Below are 24,595 nucleotides of genomic sequence, written 5' to 3' on the forward strand. Positions count from 1 at the left end.
TTGCTTTTATAAACGAACCTTACATCTTTAATAAATGAAAAAGTACACGACCTCTGGTTATGAAAAACAAAGCTCGTTAAGTCGTGCACTTTTTTACAACCGACAAAAGCGATAAATTGGGTTTTCATTTCCCCGGCGATTGCGCGTCGCCTTGAAAGTTCAGTCGTCAAGCATGCATCGAGGAGTGTGTCTTAGCTGAAATACTCAAAGCTGATTTCGGCTTTGCCAAGCTTCCCAGACCCATTCTCTGCCTTATCCCACAAAAATCCAGAAGCTAAACGCGCATACTTCTATGCCAGCGACTATACGTATAACTCCCTGGAGGAACCGCGATAAAGGTCGGCTCGCAATTCAGCGTCGTTAAACTTTTTCATCTGCTTCTTAAACTCAAAGACGATGAAAGTTTTTCTCGTCGCGGGAGGGGACAGTACCGCCCGCGTACGCCAGCAGACGTGCTCGCCAGTAACCACTCCATAAATGCATTTTTCTTGGGAGCGAACTTTCATCACTATCCGCACGCCAAGCTCGGGTGTTATAATACTTTTCACCTTCTTCCACCTTCTCGTACATTCACTCGCGTCTTTTTTTCAGAATTGCCGCATGACTATATCCCTCAGAACGAAGTATCGTAGAAAAACATCTAGATAATCAGATTCAAATGCTTTAGTTGATGAACATCGAATATCATAATTTTTATTCCCTGCAGGCAGAGCTTGGAACAAGTTCAGAACACTGATCACGAATGCAGTATTCAAATTTGCTAAACCATTAGTTTTACTCCTCGATATGTACGAACAATAAGCCTCGCGAAATAATTGATTTTTCTCACGAAGAGCGACTAAAGCTTACGACGAATCCAACAAAGTATATCATTCATCGAGGAAAACTTCCTCGCTCGAAAATTCTAACCGTGCTTTAATAATTCTCTCGCCTTCTTGTATCCGCCTGAATCCAATGCATTTATTCCGCGTCTCTCGCGGCTTGACTTGCTTCCGTCGCGCGCACAAAGATCCATCAGAAACGAGCGAAACTCGAAGTATTCGTCCCGCAAGCGAAGCGAAAGCTCGACTCTTAAAGTCTTCGTCAGGGCGGGCGTGAGCGCTCATACAGAAGCGTCCTAACGCCAGTTTTTCTAGTTCGCTGAGCGCGAGACGACGCGATGCTGCGCCAATCGACTGCTCATCCCATCCTAGGCAAGCCAGTGCCAGCAATAGCGTATGCACGGAAACGGGAATGTTGGAAGTAGGTTGAAATCGTAGTATTTATTTAAGAGACTTTATTTAAATAATACAGCCGAGTTCGTACTACAGAGTTATTACAGAAACTAGTAACAAATGTGCAAAATATAATTGTGACACTTTTTAGAGAATTAATAATAATACACTGAATAAACTTTATGTGAACAAAATAGAAAAAGCTTGTTGTGCCGCTGATGTGTTGGCTGGTCTGCGGTTCTTGAAGAAGTGAGGCCCTGTGCCTCTGCGTCTCTGCTGGGGGGCGTCGCGTCGGTGGTGGATCGGGTGCAATAAAACCCAGGTAGCAACCCTCGGACCTCTGCTCCTCCCTGAGTATTTTCTCAACAGGGAAGTATCGGCGAATTTTATTCTTCCTTTTTCCCGAATTCTCGTCGTTTTATTTCGTCCGGCGACGATCGTTAGGAGTAGGTACTTCAAGGAAAAACGCACCCCCTAGCTCGCGTCTGCCCTCCACCGTTTGTGCCCATATTGTTGTCGACGACGTAGTCGGGCTCCATCGCCAAACTAAGAGTCGAAGGCTGTATACGCGAGCCAGGAACTTTTCAGTGCCAGAGCTTCTTCCTCGCTGTTAGGAGCGCTGTTTCCCTCATACTCGATTCGAGGATGTGCAAACGGCTTTAAACCTATAACAAGCAGGAATTATTAACAGCCACGTAAAAGTTTCGTTTATCTTCTGTATGGATCAATTTTTTATTTGAGTTTGATTTGAAATGAAAATATTGAGATCTGTGGTACTTTTTGTTGAGTTTAATAACCTTGTAATACTTCTTTAACATGAAAAATTTTTGTTTTCTTGCAGGTGAAAAATATGAGCCCGTTCTGCTCGATAATGCATACAAAATGCATATGAAATTGACCATACGCTCAGTGAGTCAAGAAGATTATGGAACTTACAAATGCATTTCGAAAAATTCCCTTGGCAGTACTGATGGCAGTATTAAGCTTTATCGTGAGTCATTTGATTTCATTTTTAATCATCTACATAACAATGTACTTGCTAATCTGCTATCGATTTATACTTTACGTATTATGAAGCCGGCCATGTCGTAGAATTAAGTAACATTTGATGATAGTGAATTTTTTTAGCACTTCGAATCAAAATTCTGATAAGACTCTTTTATTTTATTCTAGACATCCCTACAACAACGACGACAGTCAGAACGACCACTACAGCTACGACGACAACAACCACGCCAATACCTGCTGTTACTAGAGGTAACTGAAATTCACTAAACAGCGAATACAGACTTATAACTTTACTCAATGAAAGAATTTTGCGCATTAAAATAAAAGTACATTTTGTTATTTTTAAGTTCTTCTTTCAATTACTTCAGAGCTTCTTACCGATAAGCCTAAACAATTATTAAGAATGTTTAGACTTGAAAAGATTCGAATACACCATTACAATCTTAAAGTCCTAGTTTCAGTAATTATTTGTTATACTTTATAATTTGAAAAAAATGTAAAAAGCTCAATATTACAGAGAATCTTCAGAATAAGACATTTTTATTAATTATGAAATTCCAGCTGAAAAAAGACAGCGATCTAGACAAAGAGTTACACCAAGTGTAGAGCCCCGAGCGAATGAAATTACAGGGGCTTCGAAAGCAACGGCAAATAAAGAGGGTAATTTAATTTAAAATTTAATCTTTGAAATACCTCGAAAATTCCATTGAAGCGTGTAATACGTCGTTATTTTTCTTTTTGACTTTACAGATATTCGACAAAATCGAGGCCGAGCGAATGACGAGGCTGCAGCGACAAAGAAAGCTGCAGCCAACACAGGCCGAAAAAACTCCAATTCCCACACCACAAACAACAATTTAGAACAGAGATTGGACATGCAGCGAGACAAAACAGCTCAATCCAGTTCATCAGTAGCAGCTTCAGCTGTTTCGTCTATGCGAAACTCTGAACCCATAATGAACGCCATGATGGTTTCAGCAATCAGTCTTATCGTACTGGTTATTTTCAGATTAACGCAAACGTAGTCCGAAATAGAAGAGACTATCAGGCCTTCAATTAAATGATTCCTCAATGTGAGTGTTAACAATGGTGAATTTGTACATTCAATAAAAAAATTTTGTTGTTTAATATACTCATTGCGACGAATACGCACAGAAAAATTGATGGAAAGTGAAGAAAAAAAGAACGTCAGCGATAAGTTACGATACATGTCGATATACTTGTTTATTGGAATTTGAATGAATTTTAGAAAGCTTGTATAAGATCAGATTAAATTTTTCGGCGATGTATGTATAATAATGATAAATGTAAATATAGAAGACATAATAAGCAAAACAGACCTGATAAAAATATTTTAAAATTTAAAGTTCTAATTCTGTTACATGACTAAGCTGATCGCTATGTAAATTGGCCGATTATTCGATATTGTAAGAATGAGTTGAAGATTGATTCCAAGGCCCACCACACGAATAATGACAATTTTGCAAATCATGTAAACAACACTAATATATGACGTAAAAAGGTCTACATTTCTAATTTACAATTTATTATCAATTTCAATTTTATCAAAGTATTTTTATCAGGAAAAACTAAAAACGTGTTGCTTTAAGCACCCCATTTATAACACGTTTGATAATTTTAATGTACAATATTCAAGTATTGTGATAATAAATTTTATATTTTTAGAAAATCGTTAATTATTGATATGAAATTTGTGCATCGATGTTTTTAGCACATGATTAATTGAAAATAATGACTTCTTAATCTATTCAAAACATTTGTATATATCTAAGAGCCTACACTGTCTTGCAGTGACTAATTTACGAGACAGATTCATGCAAGCATTTAATACGTTGTCAAAACTAATCCATAGTGTTTCTTTGTTTTATAGACTTGGAATGAAAACGTAAGTGAAAAGTGAAGCTCTACTAACATTACAAAACTTGACTTTTGGCAAGAAATCATTATAAAGTCGAAATGGCGAAGTTAATAACAAATTTGAAAGCAACGCCAGTGTTATCAATTTAAATTTATTTCATTTTAATATATTACGATGTTGAATGGTTATCAACACTGTTGGTTAATCTTTGTAAATAGAGCAGATGGAATCTGTTTAAGAATTGTATTCGAGATCTGTTTAATACTTATATTAAATAATAACAAACACCCAAAAAATGTAAATATAATAAAAAATGTATAACAGTGTGATGCAAAACCACGGTTTAGCGATAAAATACCTGTAAATAAATTAAACAGTTTTAAAATAACGAATAAAGCAATTTCAAAATTATTGGTGTTGGTTATTAAAATATGGGCAAATAATAGTTTCTTGATTCATGGTTCAATTGCGACTTAAAATTTTATTCCTTTATAGGGTATCATTATTCAGCATCCTCATATATTCTACTTATATGAATTAATTTTTCATTAAATTGGAGCGTTGCATGATTATTGTACATATCCTGATATCATTGTAAAATATTGAATGATGTATAATACTACATGAAATATAAAATGCTTGCTACTTTCAAAAATAACATTTGTTACAAAATAAGGAACTTTTTTATATTAATTTTTATATTAAATCATACCAAAATTATTTCATAATCAACCATCAAAAGACTAAGATCAATTCTATTATTATGAAAAAATTCAGGATCTTAAACCTCCTTAAGTTTAGTTGCATTTAGACACTCGATACTTTTGTTATATTCGTAATGTCCGTAGAAATGGATGTAGTTTTATGTTATTCCATCAAGTTGTTTTTAGTACAGAAAAACTAATGGCAACTATATAACACTTAATTTAAAAAAATGTTCTTTATTTATTCTGAGCATGAGAATAATCCTTTTTTAGAAGATAAATTACATCTATACAGTCATAGAATGTAGGTCATTTATATATTTTAGCACTTATGATCATTTCAAAAAAATTGTAACTTTCGCACTAAATTGTAATATTGTATAAAATGTGCGCATCATAATAAAAAATGAGTTTATACAGCATTTCAACATTTTTTAAACCTTTTATGTAAAGTGAAATTTATATTCTGTAACTATATACTATAATTGAATGGTGTGCGGTCACAATCTCTTTTCTATTAATATTGAACCTTAATTTTGTAGTAAAATTAAAATAAAAGAATTTGAGATGAGTCTGTTATCAATGTAGAGATTTCTAAAATCTGCTATTTCGGCACCAAATAATTTGCCTGAATTCATTGGTTCTCGATTTCGCAGCATTTCATCAACTTTGAAGCGTGTGTCGGATTTCAAGAACCAGCCGCGGTAACTCTCGAGCTTCTTGATTCGGACTCTGTGAAGATTCTGTATTGGTCCGGCTTTTTCACTCATTTTGGTAGGTAGAATCCCCAACGGAAGGCCCTCACTGGCGTTCTCCCGGATGAGTGGAAATAGATCTTTTTATTATTATGTTTATAATAAAAGAAGTCAGGACGAAATGATACACGCACGAAATCAAGTAGATTATACATCTTTACTTTATGAAATAAAAAGTCAGTATGTCAAGATATTTTAAAAAAATTACCCTGGCTTCTGATTATACAATCAACGCTATATAGTGTATATTACTTTAATTTTTTAAGTTTTTTGTTAAGATAAGTGAATTAAAAGCTAAAATGGAATGCGTAGATACATTTTACGCGTCTCCATTCTTTATCCTAATCCTTAGAGTTGATATCGATAAGGTAGGTTTCGTCGCAGTTTACTTTGTACCCACTACAGGTACATAGGTCTGCAACTATATGTATACCATACTTTGGTATCCAAATAAATAATAACATGTATTGGTTAAAATTCTAATTTCTTAATATTTGGATTTTAATAAACAACCATATCAAGAAAGGAAATACTTTATTGGATTACATATTTGTATGTACAGTCTTACTTCTTGGTTTTGTTGTACAAATATATTATAGTGTGCTTACATATATACTTGCTTAAATAACTACGCGATTGAGTTACCGAACTCTCGGAAGCTTTACATTATCGTGTATTTTGAGATTTTTGTATTCGGCAGATATAATAAATCATATCGTTCGTTAAATGAAGTCAATACAAGTGCGTATCATTAAATCAAATAGATATAATGACGTAATGAAATCAAAATAATTATTACTTTTGTATGAAACGTTAGTTCAATTTTTAGGGGGGCGGATACACCTTAAATAGTAAAAAATGAAAAATTTAATTTTTTGTTTATATTTTTCCCAAATTGTTTAAAAAATGAATTAAACTATTAAATATATTTAGATATAATGTAAGAAACATAAAACCATGTTTATACGTGCCATATTATCAGGAATGACATTTCTTCGAAGGCCAAAATTCAGAATTTCCATTTTTCAGCTACCGCAGACTTACTTAAGATTTGGGCTTCAAAGGGCACTTTTATACTAATAGATATGCTTTAAATACATATAGTTTCCAGATGAGTGTGGGGTATTACAAAAAAATATTATTTAAAAAAGTTGTCTGGATATTAACATAAAATTTGTTACTTTTTAAAGTGTTGAAACAATTTTTGTTGATTATTTTCAGAAAACTTTTGAATATACCTGAATATATTTAATAGTTTAATTCATTTGTTAAACAATTTGAGAAAATTATAACAAAAAATTGAATTTTTCGTTTTTTAACTATTGAAGGTGTATCCCTTAATTGTAATAGTATATTACGATACAAGTGGCATAAATAGTCTATTACGGCACGGCGTGTATTAGCACCCGAGTGTAGCGAGGGAGCTAAACGCCGTGCCGTATGAGACTATTTATGCCACGAGTATCGTGCGCTATTTTATAGCACCGATTAGCATAAATCCGTAGTCACCTCTATCCGTGGCCTAAACAGTCCATTTTTTCCCCGTGCAGTTAGCGCCCGAGCATAGCAAGACCGATCAGCACTGTTCAATAATGGACTATTTATGCCACGAATAGGCGTGACATAGATGCGGATTTATGCTACCTAGTGCTATAATAAGTTTTTATAAATACTGACAAAAATTATTACAGTTCGCATATGCATTGTATATGAACGCAAAAATATGAATATGCACCAACTCTACATTTATGTCATATGTGATCAAGGATTAATAAAGATTAATAAGAATTAATCTTATCGGAATATTTCACTTTCAGACAATCTCAAGATACTCAGAAATAAAACCCATTTAACGCACTGACAAAACTGAAGCACAAGTCCGGTTTATGCGTATATCTATACAAAATGCGTTAGGGTACTCACAAATCCTATTCTTCAATTTGAATTAAGCTTGGATGTTTTCATGTGTCGGATTTGGTCTTAGGTCCACTTGTTTGCTTAAAGTGAAAGCACTAAAACTTTATTTTACTTTTTTGTTACTTTTTTCCTTGCCTCATACTTTACAATCTGAAATATAATTGATATTTTTTACACTCATTTTACGAATCCAGACTTGTTAAACTATCTGTGCTTCATTATTCCCTCATCAATGCATATTGTAACATTACGGTGAATCATAATCAAATTGAAAATTTAAAAACTTACGTGTATTAAGATGAAATTTGATATGTACATTATACATCGTAATACACGCATACAATGTTTCTTTTCTAAAGCTTAGCATTTGTAAATATTTACCATATTTATTTTATTAGAATACAAGCTCATTTTCTCATGACATACAGCTTTGAAGCACGCACACTTTTCATCTTTAAAAACGTATATTCATAACGTTTATTAATTTTTGCTCTTTACTAAGAAAATTGCTCTTCAATTTTTTACATTTCTTCAGTCAATTCTATAAAATCCCGACAAAAGGGCAAATTTTCTCTTTTTCTCATAATATTTATGATACTGTCAAACAAGAATTTTGTAAAATATTTCAAATATTTTCACCAAGATAATTGATTCTTGAACTTTTAATTCTCGCAGATTTATCGTTAATATATCTACCCAAAAGAACAGCATAAATGACCACAAGATATTATGAGATTTCAAATGCCTTTATCTTTTCAAAAAGAAGTACGAAGTCGTTTAAACTGTTCGTCTGCAAAATTTAATGTTATCCTTAACAAGATTTTTTTCTTTCTGCAACCAATGTTATCTACAATGCATCTGATGATTATCGTAATAGTAGTCGTACTATTTGTATTTGATCTTTGGCGAAACAGGATTAACAATGGTCTACGTTATATATTGACTGAACTAGGGTTTTTTACAATGCAAACATTTTAAAACGCAAATCATTAAGCTCCTCTACAACAATCGATTTGTCTAATAACCATGTTATCGAAATGCTCATACAACCGAAAATTGTCAATTATATACGTCCATCTTTTGCATAATGAATTTTCTATACCCATTCACAATTGAATATCAACGAACTACAAAAATTTCCGAACAAAGAGATAAAACAGTAAGGCTTTATTATCATTATAATCACGAGTCTGTTAAGCAACGGTCTTTCACGCAATAAAAGAGGGAAGAAAAATAGTGCCGACTGTTACCAACCCCAAATGTGACTGACATCTCGTTCCGGCTGTCGAACTCACAATAATTACTATCAGAACGAGGAACAGCCCCGTAAAACTGTTAACAATAAAAGGATGGGGGGGGGGGAAGAAAGGCTTTTGGGGATAGAACGAGCGGACAAAACACTCACCGCGAAGCAGGCGCATGCCGCGACTGCGTTACAGAGTTATTTATTCCCCGGTCTGGGCCCCCTCGTGCCTGCCAGGGGTTGTATATATGCATGGAATCGAGCCGAGCCATAGCTGGCGACGACGGACGTCTCAACTGACAATGAGCGGCTTTAGTTCCGCGCGAGGCACGAAAAATCGGGAGAGGAAACGCCAGTCTCATGGAAATGACGCGAAACGTAAGTATTCTAGTCCCTCATCCTGCTTGTCGAGGGCGAATTTGATTTAATAAGTCGAGCGCACAGAGTAGCTGCGTGCGCGCGTGCTTCACCCTAATACCAGAGTTTTATGGTATGCTCGAATATTGCGCGTATCTACTGATATTGGGAACTACGTTTACTGATTTGCAAAATCTGAAGGGACAACCCTATAGGTTCGAAATTTTCATTGATGCACAGCTGTAAATCGACTGTATTGACGGATAAATATATGTTATAAAAATATTAGTTAATAAGTTATAAAAAAAAAATATTTTTCTATTCCGACTTCGATTGAAACTTTCAAAGCCCAGCCCGAATAAAATTGTTTCGTATGCACATCGAGGCTGGTATTAATTTCTGTAGTGCGTATCATATGCTCCATATATGTCAACGCCTATGTAAATTTTTCATCTGTAAGAGTGATCACCGCTTTGATGTTTAAAAGGTTCATTCAAAAAGAGTATATAGCTGTACGATTGATTTTTTGTTCGTTTTTTGTTGGATCTGACTAGTTTAATTTCAATTTGATTGAAAATGAAGAATGTCGCTCGTTATTCCAGATGAATAAATCAATAAAAAAAGTTGTGAAATATACCCAACATGATTCTCGTATCTGCATTTTACTCAGTATAGAACCTCTCAGTTTTACACGCGTGAGTTAATTTAAAAATATCCTTAATTTGGCCTCACGTTTGACGCCTAAAACGAGCTGCAGAATCCTTCGCTGGCGGCGTTACGATTGCGAAGATGAGAGTCTGGCTTTGATGCTCTTCTTTTTCCTCCCCTATTCGTTTCTTCCTGTCGCTCTATTTTGTCGCGCGTTTCATTCCCTCCTTTCTTTTGCTCGAATCAGCCTCGGAAAATGCCAGTGAAGCGGAAAACTATATTTTCAATCTTTCTTCGACTTCTACCTAATGAAAAACTATGCACATTTATTGTGTCTGGAAAATTTGATTCCAATTTACCTTTTCCTCTTATACGATTTACTTTTTGAAATCCATTACATGACTGAAAATAGAAAATTCTGCAAGTACAAATTATCGAATATAGGAGAATTTTAAAGTTGCCTTATTTGAGAGTACGCATGTAGGTACTACTTTTCAAATCGGCAGTGGTATTTTTTGTTTTGTCCATTCAGATCGATTATCAAAAAAATGTCGTATTTACGGTATGCCCTAATTCAGTCGACAAGCGTCTATGGTACACGTCAACGGCAACAATTATCGCCTTCTTCATTCAAGTGCCATCAGAGTAAATATTAACAATTGGTATTCTAATGCACGATCCTCTTTCTATACTGCCATCGCTTTCTAGAAATTTATGTATATATCCACACAACCTCTCTTTTATCTTTGTTCGCACACGAAAATATGCTCTTATCTTTTGTCTCGTTTGCTTTTTCAATGCGATTATATAGTATAGCGTTCTCGAAACGATCTGAACAATGCACGCGCGATACAGCATTTAAAACATATCTCGAAATGCGAATATATTATATATTGAACTTACTCGGTTTCGAACGAGGGCATAAACACTGGGCTTTTACACAATCACAAGGAGAATCCTCATGTTTCTTGGCTATGTACATTTGTATGATTTCTCAACCCCTGCGGCCTCGCGCAAACGCGAGCAGCCAGGGAGAGACGCGGAATCCGCTCTATATTTTTTACGTCTCCCTTATACTTGAAAAATAAGTCCTCTATTCGTCTTCGTCTCCTTCTTCTTCTTCTTTTTCGTTTTATTTTTTTATTCAAAGAATAAGAACGCAAAGAAAAAACAAAGCGATTACCTGCGCATACGCGAAACTCGAAATTTTTAGTCAATAGACACCTTCAGAAGTTATACGAATTCTCAATTACATTACGCGACTAGTGAGCAAATTGTACATACATATTTCACACTTAGCGTGCAACGGAGCACACTATTGCAAAAATACTTTGCTGTTTTGTTTATCAACGCTGTTTTTCTTTAAACTTGTTCGATCTTTTCAAAACATTTCTTTGTGTTAATACGATCATCTTTTATAAACCATAAACGAGTTGAAATGGTATTTACAAACTGATATTTAAATGTCAATCGACTTTGCGTTCACATCAATTCCTTTTCGAGCAGATCACCAGTCCCCACACTTCCTATCACTTTCATCCAAATCAAACCAACCAGAATATTTTTTAACTGTCGAATCTCCTACTTGCCAAATTCTGTTTCTTTTCGTATATATAGTTTCTTTCATGTTCGTGCTGAACCAGTGCGAGGCGGCGAAAATTATTAGAAAAAGAAGCAGAAGTCGAGGCTGTCGGCGCTTAGTCACCACAGCTACCGGCAGGACCAATCATTCTCTCAAGCCGGATGAAGCATTCGCAGTAGTTGGTGAAAGGGCAGCAGTAGCAGCAAGATTCGCGTAATGACAATGGCTTGGCTTGAACGCGTAGCCTTAGAGAACACGTAATCCTCTTCCTCTGCGTCGTCCCGAGCTCGGTGCTTTGGATCTGCAGATGAAGAAGTTGAATAATGTAATACGTGTTTTCAAAATGTGTTTAGAATTGAGAATTGTTTGAAAATTATACTTATTTTAATTTTGGCGGAATGGAAGCAATGCAAACTTTTGAAACGTTACTATTTATAAGTGATATGTTATGTAAGAACATAAAGACCACTTTCAAAGCGTTTGGAAGCCACAGTTGAGTTAAAAAATAAGCTTCTGTGAATATAGTTTTTTGTTAACTAAGCTAATAAAGAAAAATAGCGATAATTGTAGATATACCAAATCCTCGTATTTCAAAATTCTATAATACCTCATATTGTTATCATTATAGAGCTATGTACTAATGTATTTTACAATACGAATAATATGATGATAAACTAAATTCAGCATGACACAATCAATGCAACAATAATAGAAGAAAACATAAAGGTGTATACAGCTGTAACATAGATGCAAACATTACAATTTAAAAATAAAAACAACTCATGCACATAAAATTGTGTGGACTATGCAGTATACATAGATGTTCGAGCAAACTCACCTCTTTCTTTTAGCATATCTTGATTTCCTTCAAGAATATTGTTACCAGATTTTTTTCTCTGCTTTCCTGCAATTAGTACAAGTATCTTTGAACTTGGTTGCTGACGTTTGAATAAAGAAAAAAAGCACGAAAATTGACTCAACAAAGCTTTTAACGAACCCCTTTAGTCTGATAATTTCAAGATTTATCAGAATCAAATACAAATTTGGATTTGCTCAAAAGAAAGAAGGAGTTGCAAATTCGTATGCTTTGGTGTACATTTTTAATGAAGCTTTTTAATGAAGAAATTTTTAATGAAAAATATAATCAAACCAAATATAAATATGCTTTGTGCTGGCAATTTCATAGTGTTTTGAGGTAAATAATACACACATTCTCACAAACAAACATCTAACACATCGAGAGTTCGACATTTTTTTCTACTTATATTCTAGAATAAACGAGAACGTAAACAAGCATGTCTCTCCGAGTAAAGCATAGGTATGCCTTAACTTTTCATGCACCCTTTACCCGAAAGTTGTCAAGAGAGTGAGAAGGAGGGGAAAAAATGCGCGCTCGTATGTTTTGAAAAAAACGCAACGAAAGATTTGCTTGTTAATCCAAGCATAAGGGAATCTGAGATCCCGAATCGTTTGGACTCGACGCGCAACGGAGAATTTGGCATTCAAGACTCGAGGTAAAAAGTTTGCAAAAGTTAACCCTTAGCCCGCGCGTCTACGCGACTACATAAATCTTTCGTCGAACAAGCCTCTTCCACGCGAGCCGGAGTTTAGATCCGCCTTTTCGTGGCCAACTTAGCGTTTTGCATACATCGGTCGTCTTTCCCCCTCTCTTCTTTTCCGCGGTATTGATGACGCGACCTGAGGTTAAAAAGTTCGAGCTACAAAAGCGAAGAAAGTCAGCCGACTGACCACGATTTTCGCGAAGGAACCTGCCGGCTCGGAAATTCTTGTATTTTTGATATCCATTCCGCACACTTGTAATAGTGAATGTACATATTGTTAGAACAGTGTTAAAAAGTTGTAAAACTAATAAGCAAAAAATAATAATAATAATAAACAAATTTAAAATTCGACAACATATTCTGCAAGAGAAATTTATTTACATTCAAATTCAAATTTTTCACTCGAAAAACAACCCGACGTTCCCCAACTAAATTGCTTTTAGCGGTCCTCGACAACGAGCTACATCAGAGCTTGTGAAAGAACCCAAAATACGCAATAACACAGAAAGAGACCACGAAAGAGCCAACGTACGCAGCGCGCCAAAACGCGAAAAAGGGCAGGGGAAATTATTAGCGCTCTACAGTCCCGGAGTGCGCGGGCTCACCTGCTCTACTTACGCACGCACACGCCCACGCACACAATCCTGACGAAGCGGCGCTGTATAAAAGAGCCGGTCGACGCAAACTGTCCGCAAATTCGTTAAGAGCTTAAAAAAAGGCGTGGAGTGTGCAGTTCCTCGCGCCGTGGCACGTTACAAATGTCGGGCACGAACTCGACGGGGAAAATCTTTTCCCTCGCGAAAACAGCATTCGCACAATATATTCGGCTTGGCAACTCTTCCTCTATCTCTATCTCGTCTACTCGCGCGGAAAGCTCAAAGAGACCGCGGCAAGTAGATTACACTGTATGTGTGTGCAGCGCGATCGTAAGTGCGCGCATCTACTCCAGCGCCACTGCAGACATACAAAAGTTGCGCCAGAAGCGCTTGAAAGAGTGGATTCTGAAAAAAACGCCGGCGAATAACGGATATACGGTTCAGTCGTCTCGGCAGCGGCTCCGAAAATCCCGGAAATGAATGGATTCATCGACATTGCGCCGGAACCAACCAATAAAAAAGAGATTGGGGAGAAAAACGCGAACGCAATTTTTTCTTCCGAGCGTACACAAGAGCGGAGCGCGAGACTCATTCAATGCGGGATGCTTAAAGTATGGAGTATACGCGAGTACGTGATGTGCATATGCGAAGCACTTTGAGCCAGTGTAGTATATATTTCTAAAAGTTTTAGAACGCTATGCGACAGCTGCTGCTGATTCCATTTCGCGAGGTTTAAGTTATGTACGCGCGACGTTTTACTATTGTCTGGCTCGATTGCTTTCTGCGGCACTCTGCTTCTCATTTTTCGCAGGAATGGAAATGAAAATAACGCGAAATATTGGCAAACGAAAAAGTTTTAGAAATAGGAGAAGATAATAATGTATGCAACAATTAATATAAACATACATAAAAAAATTAAATTCTAATGTATTTAAACACACCCAAAATCCTCCGCGAAAAGCCTATAGCCATAGCAGCGTAAGACAGATAAAGATATTACGTTCCTCGAACAGACTCGAGGGGAATCCGAACGCGGGCACGAAAGCGAGTTGGCGAACTTATGACTTCATGCAGCGTAACCCAGTCTACAGTGCACGAAGAATGACTAGCGCGGCAGCAGCGCTCTCGTCATTAAAACTTTTCTGTAATCCTCGATAAGCGAGTCTTCTTCCCTTCTCTCTTTCGTTCGGCTTTTTTTTCAGCGGCCAGCGCAAGCTCACCTCTATAATGCAGTCCACAAATATAAGCAAGCTGTGTGTGAGATCTGTCTGAGTGAAGAGCTCGCTCGTGATCTAATTAATCAACGACCTGTTCTCATCTCCTATTGCTTCTGCTTTCCAGCCACGTCCGATATGCGCACGCGAATATGTACATGCACCCGTTAATTGAAAAGGACCTTTGGCCGACTGGCGCACAAAGGAGCTGCGCTGCAATGTACGTATATACACTATGTAGACACTCACAGGCGGGCAGAGTGCTCGCTGCGGCGACCCTCTTCACACTTGCATTGGGGAGTTTTTCGCGTTTGACAATCGGCACTTAACGAATACAATCCTTGAGGGATCGCTCGACTATTCTTCAAATTGTGGATTTTCATGTTTTATGCATGATGCGCGTGCCGAAAGGTATATGTACAACGTAACGCGCGATTATGTAGACGGTAGGGTTTTGAGCCTCAGCTGAAACGCTTGCGGCACTGCGCGATTCTCAAAGAACTAAGTACATAGAGAGAACGGGGCGAATATGGAAATAAAAGAGCTCATACAGCGAGGTTGTTTTTGTTTATTTTACAGTTATGAAAAGTTTTAATTAATTTAATTAGATGCAACGTGAACAATGAGCCTGCGAAGGGCTGATAAATAAGGTTAACGAGTGTCTAATTTGATGCTGTACTACTGGGACCACGAACTACATTAATTACGTGTATGGAATCGCTGCATTCAAAGCTATCAGAATTGCATTTGGAAAGTTTCAGTGAGAGATATTATAGTACTTTTCACGAGTAATATTTAATATTATTGATGTGATTCAATATGCAGTTATATTGAACATGAGATTAAAATGTCAAACTTGTTACAATTTCGAATAAGTTCACTGTATGAATATTGTATGTAAGTATACTCCAAAGGTGACTTAAATTAACATCGACACACAACAATCACACATGCAAACAAATTAAATGAAGACAACGATGAATACAAAGCACTAAACGAAATTCATAATCTATTAAATTTACCTTTATACTTCGAATCGTTTCCATCAGTCGAATGGTAGCCAGAACTTGATGGAATTTCTGCAAAATGAAATAGTATTGTCAGATAAAAGTTATATTAATCATGATTGACTTTAAAAACTTCCCGAACTTATTTCACTATTAATAAAGTCTAGTCGTTCTTAATAACGTGAAAAAGAATCTTTGATTTGAATATGATATTTAGTTGCATTTAACACAAGTTTTATTCCAATCAATCGTTGAATATTTCGAAGAGAGTTTAAAGGAGAAAAACGGTATCATCGCCATTTATTCATTCAATCGCACAGCCATATATATTTAGGGCAATGAACTTCTTTTCCAAGATTCGGAGGCAGAAAGGAGTTTTGTATCCATGTGCTTTCCGTAACCCAGTCGATTGGAGCAAGCAGGTTGTGACAAAATTTATCGTCCTGGGAGAGAACACGGCGCTTAATAGGGACACAATGAATTTCAAGTCAAGTTTCTCTTGTAACGAGGACAAGTTTCCATGTACTTCGATGTATTCAAATTCCTCCTTGGAATGCAAAACAATTCGAATCCAATCTTAATTGTAAATTGATTGTGCACGAGCTTGCAAATAGAAATCACTTAATGTAACGCGTACTTTAGACTAAAAGGGAAACACTTTGAATTATTTCGACATTAATTATTTCCTAGTTGGAAATGAGTTGTTTGAAAAGACAATTAAAATATATTGTGCAATCGTCCAAACTATGGTACATATGAACGATTCTAAATGATATCATATAGCTAACGCATTCGATTAACAAATGATAATTTTGATATTGTATTACGTGGCTATGAATACTTACGGTAAAGTTTGATACTGCCATCTGTATCGCCGAGGGAGTTTCGAGAAACACATTTGTAGGAACCGAAGTCAGAAGCACTGACAGATTTAATTATTAGCTTCATGTGAACTTTGTAAGCACTGTCGATGACAACAGGTTCGTATTTTCCACCTAAAAAAATAATCCGATTAATATATTCATTTTTTCCGTATTCATCGATAATATTTAGTAAACTGTATGAACAATCCTATAGAATACGGAGTACATTTAGAAAATCATAAACCAAACAAAAATAAAAAATCGACAGATAAAATTCTTCAGAAAATTGACAATACAGCGAAGATGTCACAATGGCTCAATCAAGACGATTCAGTATTCACCTGGTGACCGAACTAACGTGATTTCCGCTTATATCAGCACCATTCAAGACCTATAAATCTAGATTCTTTGCTACGATTTGCGAAAATGATAAATGTCGTAGGAATGATGCACGATTCAAACTAAATATTTACAATTCAGATATGTATTCGTTTTGTATGTCAATTTTATGATTTGTGGTGGCATTTAATATTTACGTATATTTAAAAATTCACAACTATGGATTAAAGTATTAAAGAAAAAATTACTTTAAACTTGTAAAAGTTGCTTTTACGCATGAAATAAGTTAAATTTGAGCGTTTGAAAAGAACGAATTTTTTATTACAACGTTTATTCGAACGTCAATTTGAATAATGAATGCATTCGTACGATTCGGGTTTCAAGCTTTAAAAACAAAGAATAAATTATTCATGAAAATTGTTTTTATGATCAAATTTTGACGTAACGTTCATTACAAATTTCCATATTTTTTCGTGTTAGATTCATTTTTGCTGATTTTTCATTATGAGCTTATACATGATTCAAGCATATTTTATTCGAAAAAAAAGAATGTAAATCTCTGAAGGTAAACGAATACAGTCGCGTAATCTCTATTATGACTAAACAAAGGTACCGTAATTCTTCATGCATACGGTAAATTTTGTATTCACAGCGTAATACATTGCCACGAATCAGGAGGAAAATCCGAGCCAGATAAAGCCAGCGTCTTTTTGTCATCCCACACACTACATTTCGTTCTCTGTTATTTATTTAATATTTGTCTCGCTGTCCGCGTTTTCCATGTCTCAATTTCGCCGCGTCGCGCGCTCTCTCTCTCTCTCTCTCTCTCTCTCTCTCTCTCTCTCTCTCTCTCTCCTATATTCTTGTATGCATTATTCAGAAGCTAATTTCATCCGAATAAACCAGCTGAAAGAAACATGTGTGTCGCGTGAAAGCCGTGTGTCGATACTGACATCTGTAATTGTGTAAGATGATAGGAGGGCAAGTGAGTATAACGTATTCCTTGGCTTTTATTCGCTGCGCGACCCCCGCTTTATTTCGGTGCACGTAATGCATAAACTTGGCGAGCTCGATGCGTATTAAAGCCGATACAATATTGATGGCTTTCGGATTCGACCGGTGTAAATATTGCTACGTTTCATTGGCCAAAAATCTGTGTATTACGTGGGATTTCCTGCTTGTTACGAAGATAATGAATATCGTGATGATGTTTCGTGGGAGAGAATACTCCGATTAAATATGTAAGGAATTGTTTTCGCGGTATTACCACGTTTGATGCGTCAAAGCCATACATTTTGATGTGTCACGCTGATTTGCAAATAAATACGAAATATGATGTGTTTCGAATAGACGTATATTTATTTTGCTAATATTTGTGCAAACCGTGGGGGTATGAAAAAAACTGACTATATGCCAATGTACTTCATGCTGTATGCTAGATAATTTAAAAAAAAATGTAAAAAAAACTCTTCGAATAACAGACTGATCTTAACTAGATCAAAACAAATGCGTTTTCAATGGCTTGGAATAAACTTGATATTACGCATAACACTAGAAATGTACTTAGCAATAGCAGCTACGAGCGGCAGAGTGATAGATATTCAGTTTACCTTGCGGCACAATCTCGTCTAGATCGCGCGTCCAGTAGTTGATGGATTTCGGATAGGCCTCGGAAATGCACTCAAGCGTGATTTGCTGACCTTCTCCGGCACCGACTAGTTGATTCGGTATCCAAATCATCGGCGGGACTGTGAAATTTATCGATTGCATCAATCAAGAACCTAACGCCCACATACTCAAGCCCCCTACTGCTATCCGTCGCTACTTAATGCATGTGCATATGGTAATTGGATCATTATAATGTATACACATATACACATACACGTAGCCGCATAGCCAGGCTTCCGTTTGCAAGCTCTACTTACACTGGACGACGAGAATAATCCTTTTACTGACGGTTGGTGGCACACCATTCGACGCAATGCACAGATAAGGACCCATGTGCTGGCGATTGACCTTCGTCAGATTAAACTGCGATCCTTCAACGGATTGAACTAGAATAAAAGATAGATTTATATGTTATGAAAGTCTGCTGATTTAAATTGTTTATCTTTTACTTTTTGTACTCTACGATAAATTTTTGACAGATTTTCACCGTTTCTTTGGAAATCCGTATTTCGAGTTGGCTGAGTATAATTACTCAATCGATAATGCACCTAATCCTCTCAACAGTACCATTATTGTCCTGCATTATTAAATGACACCTACCAAATAATAGATCAGCTCGAAATCGATTTAGCCAATCAGCAATTGTTACACTAGAAATCAAGCGCTAATGTTGAATCTAGAACGTCGTTTAATAATGAAATAAATGAATGCTATAAACAAAAAGTTTCAGCAATCAGTTTTGATTAGAATGCTAATTGCGCTCGCTTGACTCTTCGGCCTTTCTCCCTACCTCCCTGTTTTCCTCTTACTCTCTGAAAATTCAATATAGCGATTCGCGGCGACCGGTTAAACTACCGCTACAAAGTGCAAGCGAGAGAGTGAGAGAGAGGAAGCGAAGTCGAGGCGGCCCAACAGCAGCAACAGCAGCAGCAAGCCCTGGCGCGAACGAACAAACGAGCGAGCAACCGACTGTGCACGCGCTTGCCGCCCCCGTAAATTCGGTTTACTTATCCGGAAGTCGAGGTCGAGCTGTTGCAGTCTGGCCTGCTGCGCTCGGTCGCCGACCGCAATCGAATAACCCCTGCCGGAATATTTGCACACTCCTGACAAACTGTGCGGAGCGCCCAGTTACATCGCCGAAATGGACCGGAGAGGGAGTGACAGAGAAAGAGAGATGACAGCGACAGTAGGAACGACGCCGACGACGAATAAGCTCCAAAGCTTGACAACGGGCTGCAATTTTACGCAAAGTGCGCTAATTCGAAAAAGAACGACTATTATGGCCCGCGCGAAACCACGCTGGTTAATTGTGTTTGTCTTATTGAGTGGCTTGTTGGGCCGAAAGTCTGCGAATAGGAGACTGTCGATGAGGACCTTGATTAGCGGGAATATTTTTCAGACAATGAAGGTGAGAATTGCGTATTGAGATCGGCAAGAATTTTTGAAGATCTCACTGTCCAATTAAGTCGTTGCTTTTAAATTTACTCGCGACAAGCAAACTATTATTCCCGCTTCTGGAGTTATCTTCAAAGCAGTCTCTAAAAGCACGTTTGCTCATCAAGTGCATATCTTTTCGCGCATTTACTACACGGACATTTCCTTTTACGAACAATTACACCAGAATCAGCGGAAAATAATGCATTAACCGCGCCGCGTGCGTAGTCCATTTCTCTACCCACATTATTATCCTCTTCACAAAAGCCGGCCGGTCATCTCCCACATTACTTTTCGACTCTCTGTGTCTGTGTCTGCGTCTCTCTCCTTTCGCCCTTTCTCTCCGCTGCTTGCAACATGAAAATAATTCGGCGACTCCCGTAAAGTAGAAATCTCGCTGCCACAGGCTAATTCCCGTGGGAGCCCGAGACTCTCGACACACATACACACAAGTCCACCTAGACTACTCTATGTTTAAAAGCAAAAGAGAAAGGGAGGCCAAGTGAGATAGAGTCAGAGGAAGTCCAGACTCCCGGGGTGCTCTGCGGTCGCGCATTGGCAGACGAGCACGTCGACCGCTAATGAAGCACTCCGAAGGTCCAAAAGCGATCTCCCTCCAGTGTGGCCGAACCGTACAAAGCCGGCCCGCTAAAACCTAGCGATAATCCAAAGGATTTTCAGCCGCTTCTCGCAGCGGTTAAACGCGACTCGCTAGAGCTCGGACCCTCTCCTGGGACTTCGGATGCGAAATTCATTTGTTGTCTCGCGTTTTGGAGTTGAGAAACATGTGGGCATGATGTAAAAGGGTCAAAACGATCTCTTATCCAACGAAGATCGATGATTCAAATTACGTAATTTGGCATTACTCCTATCATCGAGGATAAAGAAAATAACTTTCATGAAACTATAAACCTTTGTACCAGTTATGAAGTAAGTAAGAAAATACTCATTGAAGCTATCAAGAATTACAAGAAAATCTATGGATTAGCAAAAGTCTATTAATCCTGTTTGCCCCCATCCTATACGCTCTCTGGTACCACAGCTATACATACTGGTGTGGGAATCGCTTAGGGGTAGTTTTCGAAGCCAGCGCTCTCGCGGCTCGTGTTTGCATCTCGCTAAACTATTGTCGAGGGTGACGTACACGCGCCGCTTCGTGTCACTTTGGGATCATATTCATCGAGCTTGCTTCCAACGAAAGTGAAAGCGGGAGATGAATCTCGGGAGTTGGCAGCAGTCGCCGTTGCTCTTCCTGTGCGTGTTTACCAATTTCAATGCAAATATAGAGGATCTTCCCTACGCTTGTACAAACATATCGCCTTCCTGCTTGAGCTCGGAAGAAAGAAAGGGATGGCTAAAGCTTCCCTGAAAGACCTTCTTTGTTAGTCCGCACAAAAGCGAATTTTAAAATTACTATTATCGTTTGAGCAATTTCCGGCTGCTTCTACAGGGTAAACACAATATTTTTTTCTTGTATATATACTGTTGACTACCTTTGAAAGTAAATAAACAAAAAAATATGCTGTTTAAATGACGACTTTCATTAACGCAACGTTATTTATAAATAATAGCGATAAAGGATTTTTGGATTAAAAAAAAAATATGTATGGATTGATTGTGTCGCTCTTAAAAGACTCGTACCCTTACAACGTGCTCATGTTTTAATTGACCCGTTGAATCAATGTTCAGTGGTCCATTTATGAATAATCGCTTACCCTCTTTCGTGTTGCTGAGGAAAATCGGTCGTCCGTCTTCTCGGCGCCAATTTATAGTTGGGGCCGGAGAACCCGTAGCTGCGCAGCGCAAAGTAACGTTGGTCCCTTCTCGTACGACCATGTCCGTGCTCGTTAGATCGTCTATTATGTCCGGTGGAACTGTAACAATTCACAAAAGCCGTATTTGACGCTTTAATACACTGCATACACTTGACAATAAAATCGCACAAAGCGTGTTCTAGCTCCGTTTATTCCAGAATATTTTTTATCAGAGACCGTCAGTTATATAAGGAAGTATTATTTTAAAAAGATTCTTTGCACATTACTACTAGTATTTACACTGAAGCAATAAATTTAAGCAAAAAATATAAATCATGCGACAAGTGATTCAGTTACAAAATAAATGGCCTTAATAGATACTAAAACACAATTGAATTATCGCAGTCAACGAAATCATTGTATTATTGACACTTAATACATTAGACTGAGAGTATATAAAAACAAAAGTTACATTTTCCTCTATCTTTTTAGAAAGTATAGAATATTGATTTGGGGAAATGTCGTCGAAAAACAATCGTACGTTTATCGAATCTCTAGCGAACGAGTACAAATTGTGTAAGCTCCACTCACTAGACCGATGATCTCTGTAATTAGCTTTCTCCGTCTCTTCGATCTCCTATTCGCAAGCTTTACGTCGCTTTAAATTGCATTGCTAATATTTTTTCCAAGCTAAAAGCCCCAGTATCGTTGTCATGCGGGGCTTTGTTTGGCAAATATTTTTCCTCTTGCGGGTATCAATAGCGACCGGCATGCCAACGCGATATCAAATACTTTGGAACTGGTGCTGTACATGTAGGACTATCCACTTTCAGCGCAGAATGGAAAAATGAACTTGAGCGCTAACATTTTTTGTTAAAAACAAATTGATGTTTGCGAATGCGTTTCAAGCGAATTTACCTTTCAACGTTTTCTACGAATTGCTCGATGGAAAAGAAGTCAAAGCGCAAATTCTTTCAAACGAAAAAGCTATCGAACTCACAAATCCACAGCCAATTTGACAAATGGAACGCGCTTCAATGGGCGACGTTTTTTTTATCCGTCAGCTATTTCGGCGAAACTTCGTTGAGGTCTTTCAAGCGGTTCGAACAACAACAATTGAATTTGAATTAAAAAAAAACTTATCCCAGCCCTGCTTAGCTTAAACACCCCGATGAGCTGGGCAGACAACCCATTCGAATGGTAAATCGAGCAAGATTCATACATGCATGAGCACAAAAGTAACGCGCATTTTCGCTCCACCAAACAGTTATACTTTCACTGCCCATGAAGCATCATCGATTCATTCTCAGCCATGCGTGATCTTTTCACTGCGTATACACGAAGAATCACAATAAGTCAACCATTGCTTCTGATAATCGATCCCCTATAGACTGTACCGAACAAGCAGTGGAACTTCCCTTATTTCTCTTCTCCGTTCACACCCTTTTTCTTCCTTTGACACGTCATTGCGCGCGAGCATCGCGCAACTTTGCAATAATGCAAGCGCGCATAATATCTAGGGCGGAACACGCCAGGGACAATGAGTCGTCGTCTGGACACGTCTCTCTCGCAATAGCCCTAGTACTGTCCGTCTTTTTCATCTGGCCGCACATTCCCGCGCGCGCTGCACCGGAGGGGGATTATCGCGCATAAATCAAACGAGGCATGACACTGCGCCGCATATATGCAGCGCGCGTGCGCTAAAGAGAAAAAGAGAAAGGATTTCCCGCGCTCTCTTTGGTGGTGCGTTGCGCGCAATAAAGTGGCATGATAACGCGAAACGAGAGCCAGAACGTCATATCCGGAGGAAGGGCAGCGCAGTTGTGGCGCCCTTCGCTCGCTCGTACCTCGCCCGCCGGCTGTACGCCGAACTTATTCACTTCCGGTGCGCTCTCTTCTTCTTTTTCGCGTATTTTTTTTCTTCTCCTCCCACACAAAGCGCGCGCATGCGCTCTTCTTCATTGCGCTCGCCTGGCACTTTCGTTTTCTACTTTTCGCGAGAGCGACGCTCGTTACTGTGCTCGCTTTCTTGATACGCGCGCGCGCTCGTCTTTCTCGAAACGTCCTTTTCATTCAGGCGCCTGTGTGGCTGTATTTTTTTTACGCTCTGCTCTCTTTATTCCGCTGAGAGCGCTACGCTTCATTTTTCCTATCACTCCCGGTGTCCCCCTTTTTTATTTCTTTGTATTTTATGTCTTCTTTCGACCAGCGCGGTGAGCGAAGCGTCTGACGAGGTCGTTCGTATGTCGTACGCCGTGTATGAGACAGTCTGAAAAGTATTTGAATAAATTAGGGTGGTGTGCTATGTAAAAATGATCAACTCGCAGAGAAAAAGAACTGCCGTTTCCATTATCCCAGTCGGCGAAACATCCTCGTTAATTTTGTTTTTCCTGCCTCTCGAAAGAGAAAGCTGGGAAATTCCACTTTCACCCATATAATTCACCCTCATCCCAGACCACACACACTCACACTCTTGCCAGCGCATTAAACCGGTTCCGCCTTCTTCTATCATCCTCCGATAGTCGACATCACATCTGCTTCGCTCTTTTCTTCCCCTCAGACAGCATCAGTGGTATGGAGCAATAATCGTCGAACACGACTGTTAAAATACCCGAGTCGCCAGAGGCTATAAGTATGGCAAGCTTGTCCCTCGCGAAAGTAATGCCTTACACCTCCCGCGGGCGCAAATCAGACCAGCGCAGTGATTTTATTTCTGGCGCGCCGGAACTTGATTTGCGGTCGAAGGATAGCGTGATGACCCTTTTCCTGGATGTCCGAGTGCTCGGGTCACCGTTCTCCCCTCTATCTCTCGGTGCTGCGCTGCAAACCTCGATCCACTGCTTTCTTTTAC

General features: G+C 38.1%; 2 protein-coding genes across 11 annotated transcripts in view; one reads left to right on the forward strand and one right to left on the reverse strand.

Moving 5' to 3' along the window:
* LOC100123057 (neurotrimin) overlaps window positions 1-4,512 on the forward strand; it is a 135,602-nt gene extending 131,090 nt beyond the window's left edge. For 2 of the 4 annotated variants that reach the window (XM_031927287.2, XM_008218451.4), the window contains exons 7-10: window positions 2,056-2,205; window positions 2,388-2,471; window positions 2,784-2,882; window positions 2,973-4,486. In XM_031927287.2, the coding sequence (XP_031783147.1) occupies window positions 2,056-2,205; window positions 2,388-2,471; window positions 2,784-2,882; window positions 2,973-3,247 (608 nt within the window). In that variant the 3' untranslated portion in view covers window positions 3,248-4,486. Of the gene's footprint in view, window positions 1-2,055; window positions 2,206-2,387; window positions 2,472-2,783; window positions 2,883-2,972 lie in introns of all 4 variants that reach the window. The other 2 variants (XM_008218450.4, XM_001606613.5) reach the window with 2 other exon arrangements.
* The window catches only part of LOC100123033 (neurotrimin), a 179,948-nt gene continuing 156,614 nt past the window's right edge, over window positions 1,262-24,595 (reverse strand). For 4 of the 7 annotated variants that reach the window (XM_031927289.2, XM_016984752.3, XM_008218460.4 and 1 more), the window contains 7 exons: window positions 21,706-21,864; window positions 18,814-18,942; window positions 18,499-18,636; window positions 16,532-16,681; window positions 15,702-15,758; window positions 12,146-12,211; window positions 6,078-11,608 (listed from right to left, as the gene is read on the reverse strand). In XM_031927289.2, coding sequence (XP_031783149.1) covers window positions 11,460-11,608; window positions 12,146-12,211; window positions 15,702-15,758; window positions 16,532-16,681; window positions 18,499-18,636; window positions 18,814-18,942; window positions 21,706-21,864 — 848 coding nt within the window. In that variant the 3' untranslated portion in view covers window positions 6,078-11,459. Of the gene's footprint in view, window positions 1,880-6,077; window positions 12,044-12,145; window positions 12,212-15,701; window positions 15,759-16,531; window positions 16,682-18,498; window positions 18,637-18,813; window positions 18,943-21,705; window positions 21,865-24,595 lie in introns of those variants that run through there. The other 3 variants (XM_016984751.3, XM_031927288.2, XM_016984750.3) reach the window with 3 other exon arrangements.

The sequence above is a fragment of the Nasonia vitripennis genome, chromosome 3 (assembly GCF_009193385.2).
Source record: "Nasonia vitripennis strain AsymCx chromosome 3, Nvit_psr_1.1, whole genome shotgun sequence".
Taxonomy (NCBI): domain Eukaryota; kingdom Metazoa; phylum Arthropoda; class Insecta; order Hymenoptera; family Pteromalidae; genus Nasonia; species Nasonia vitripennis.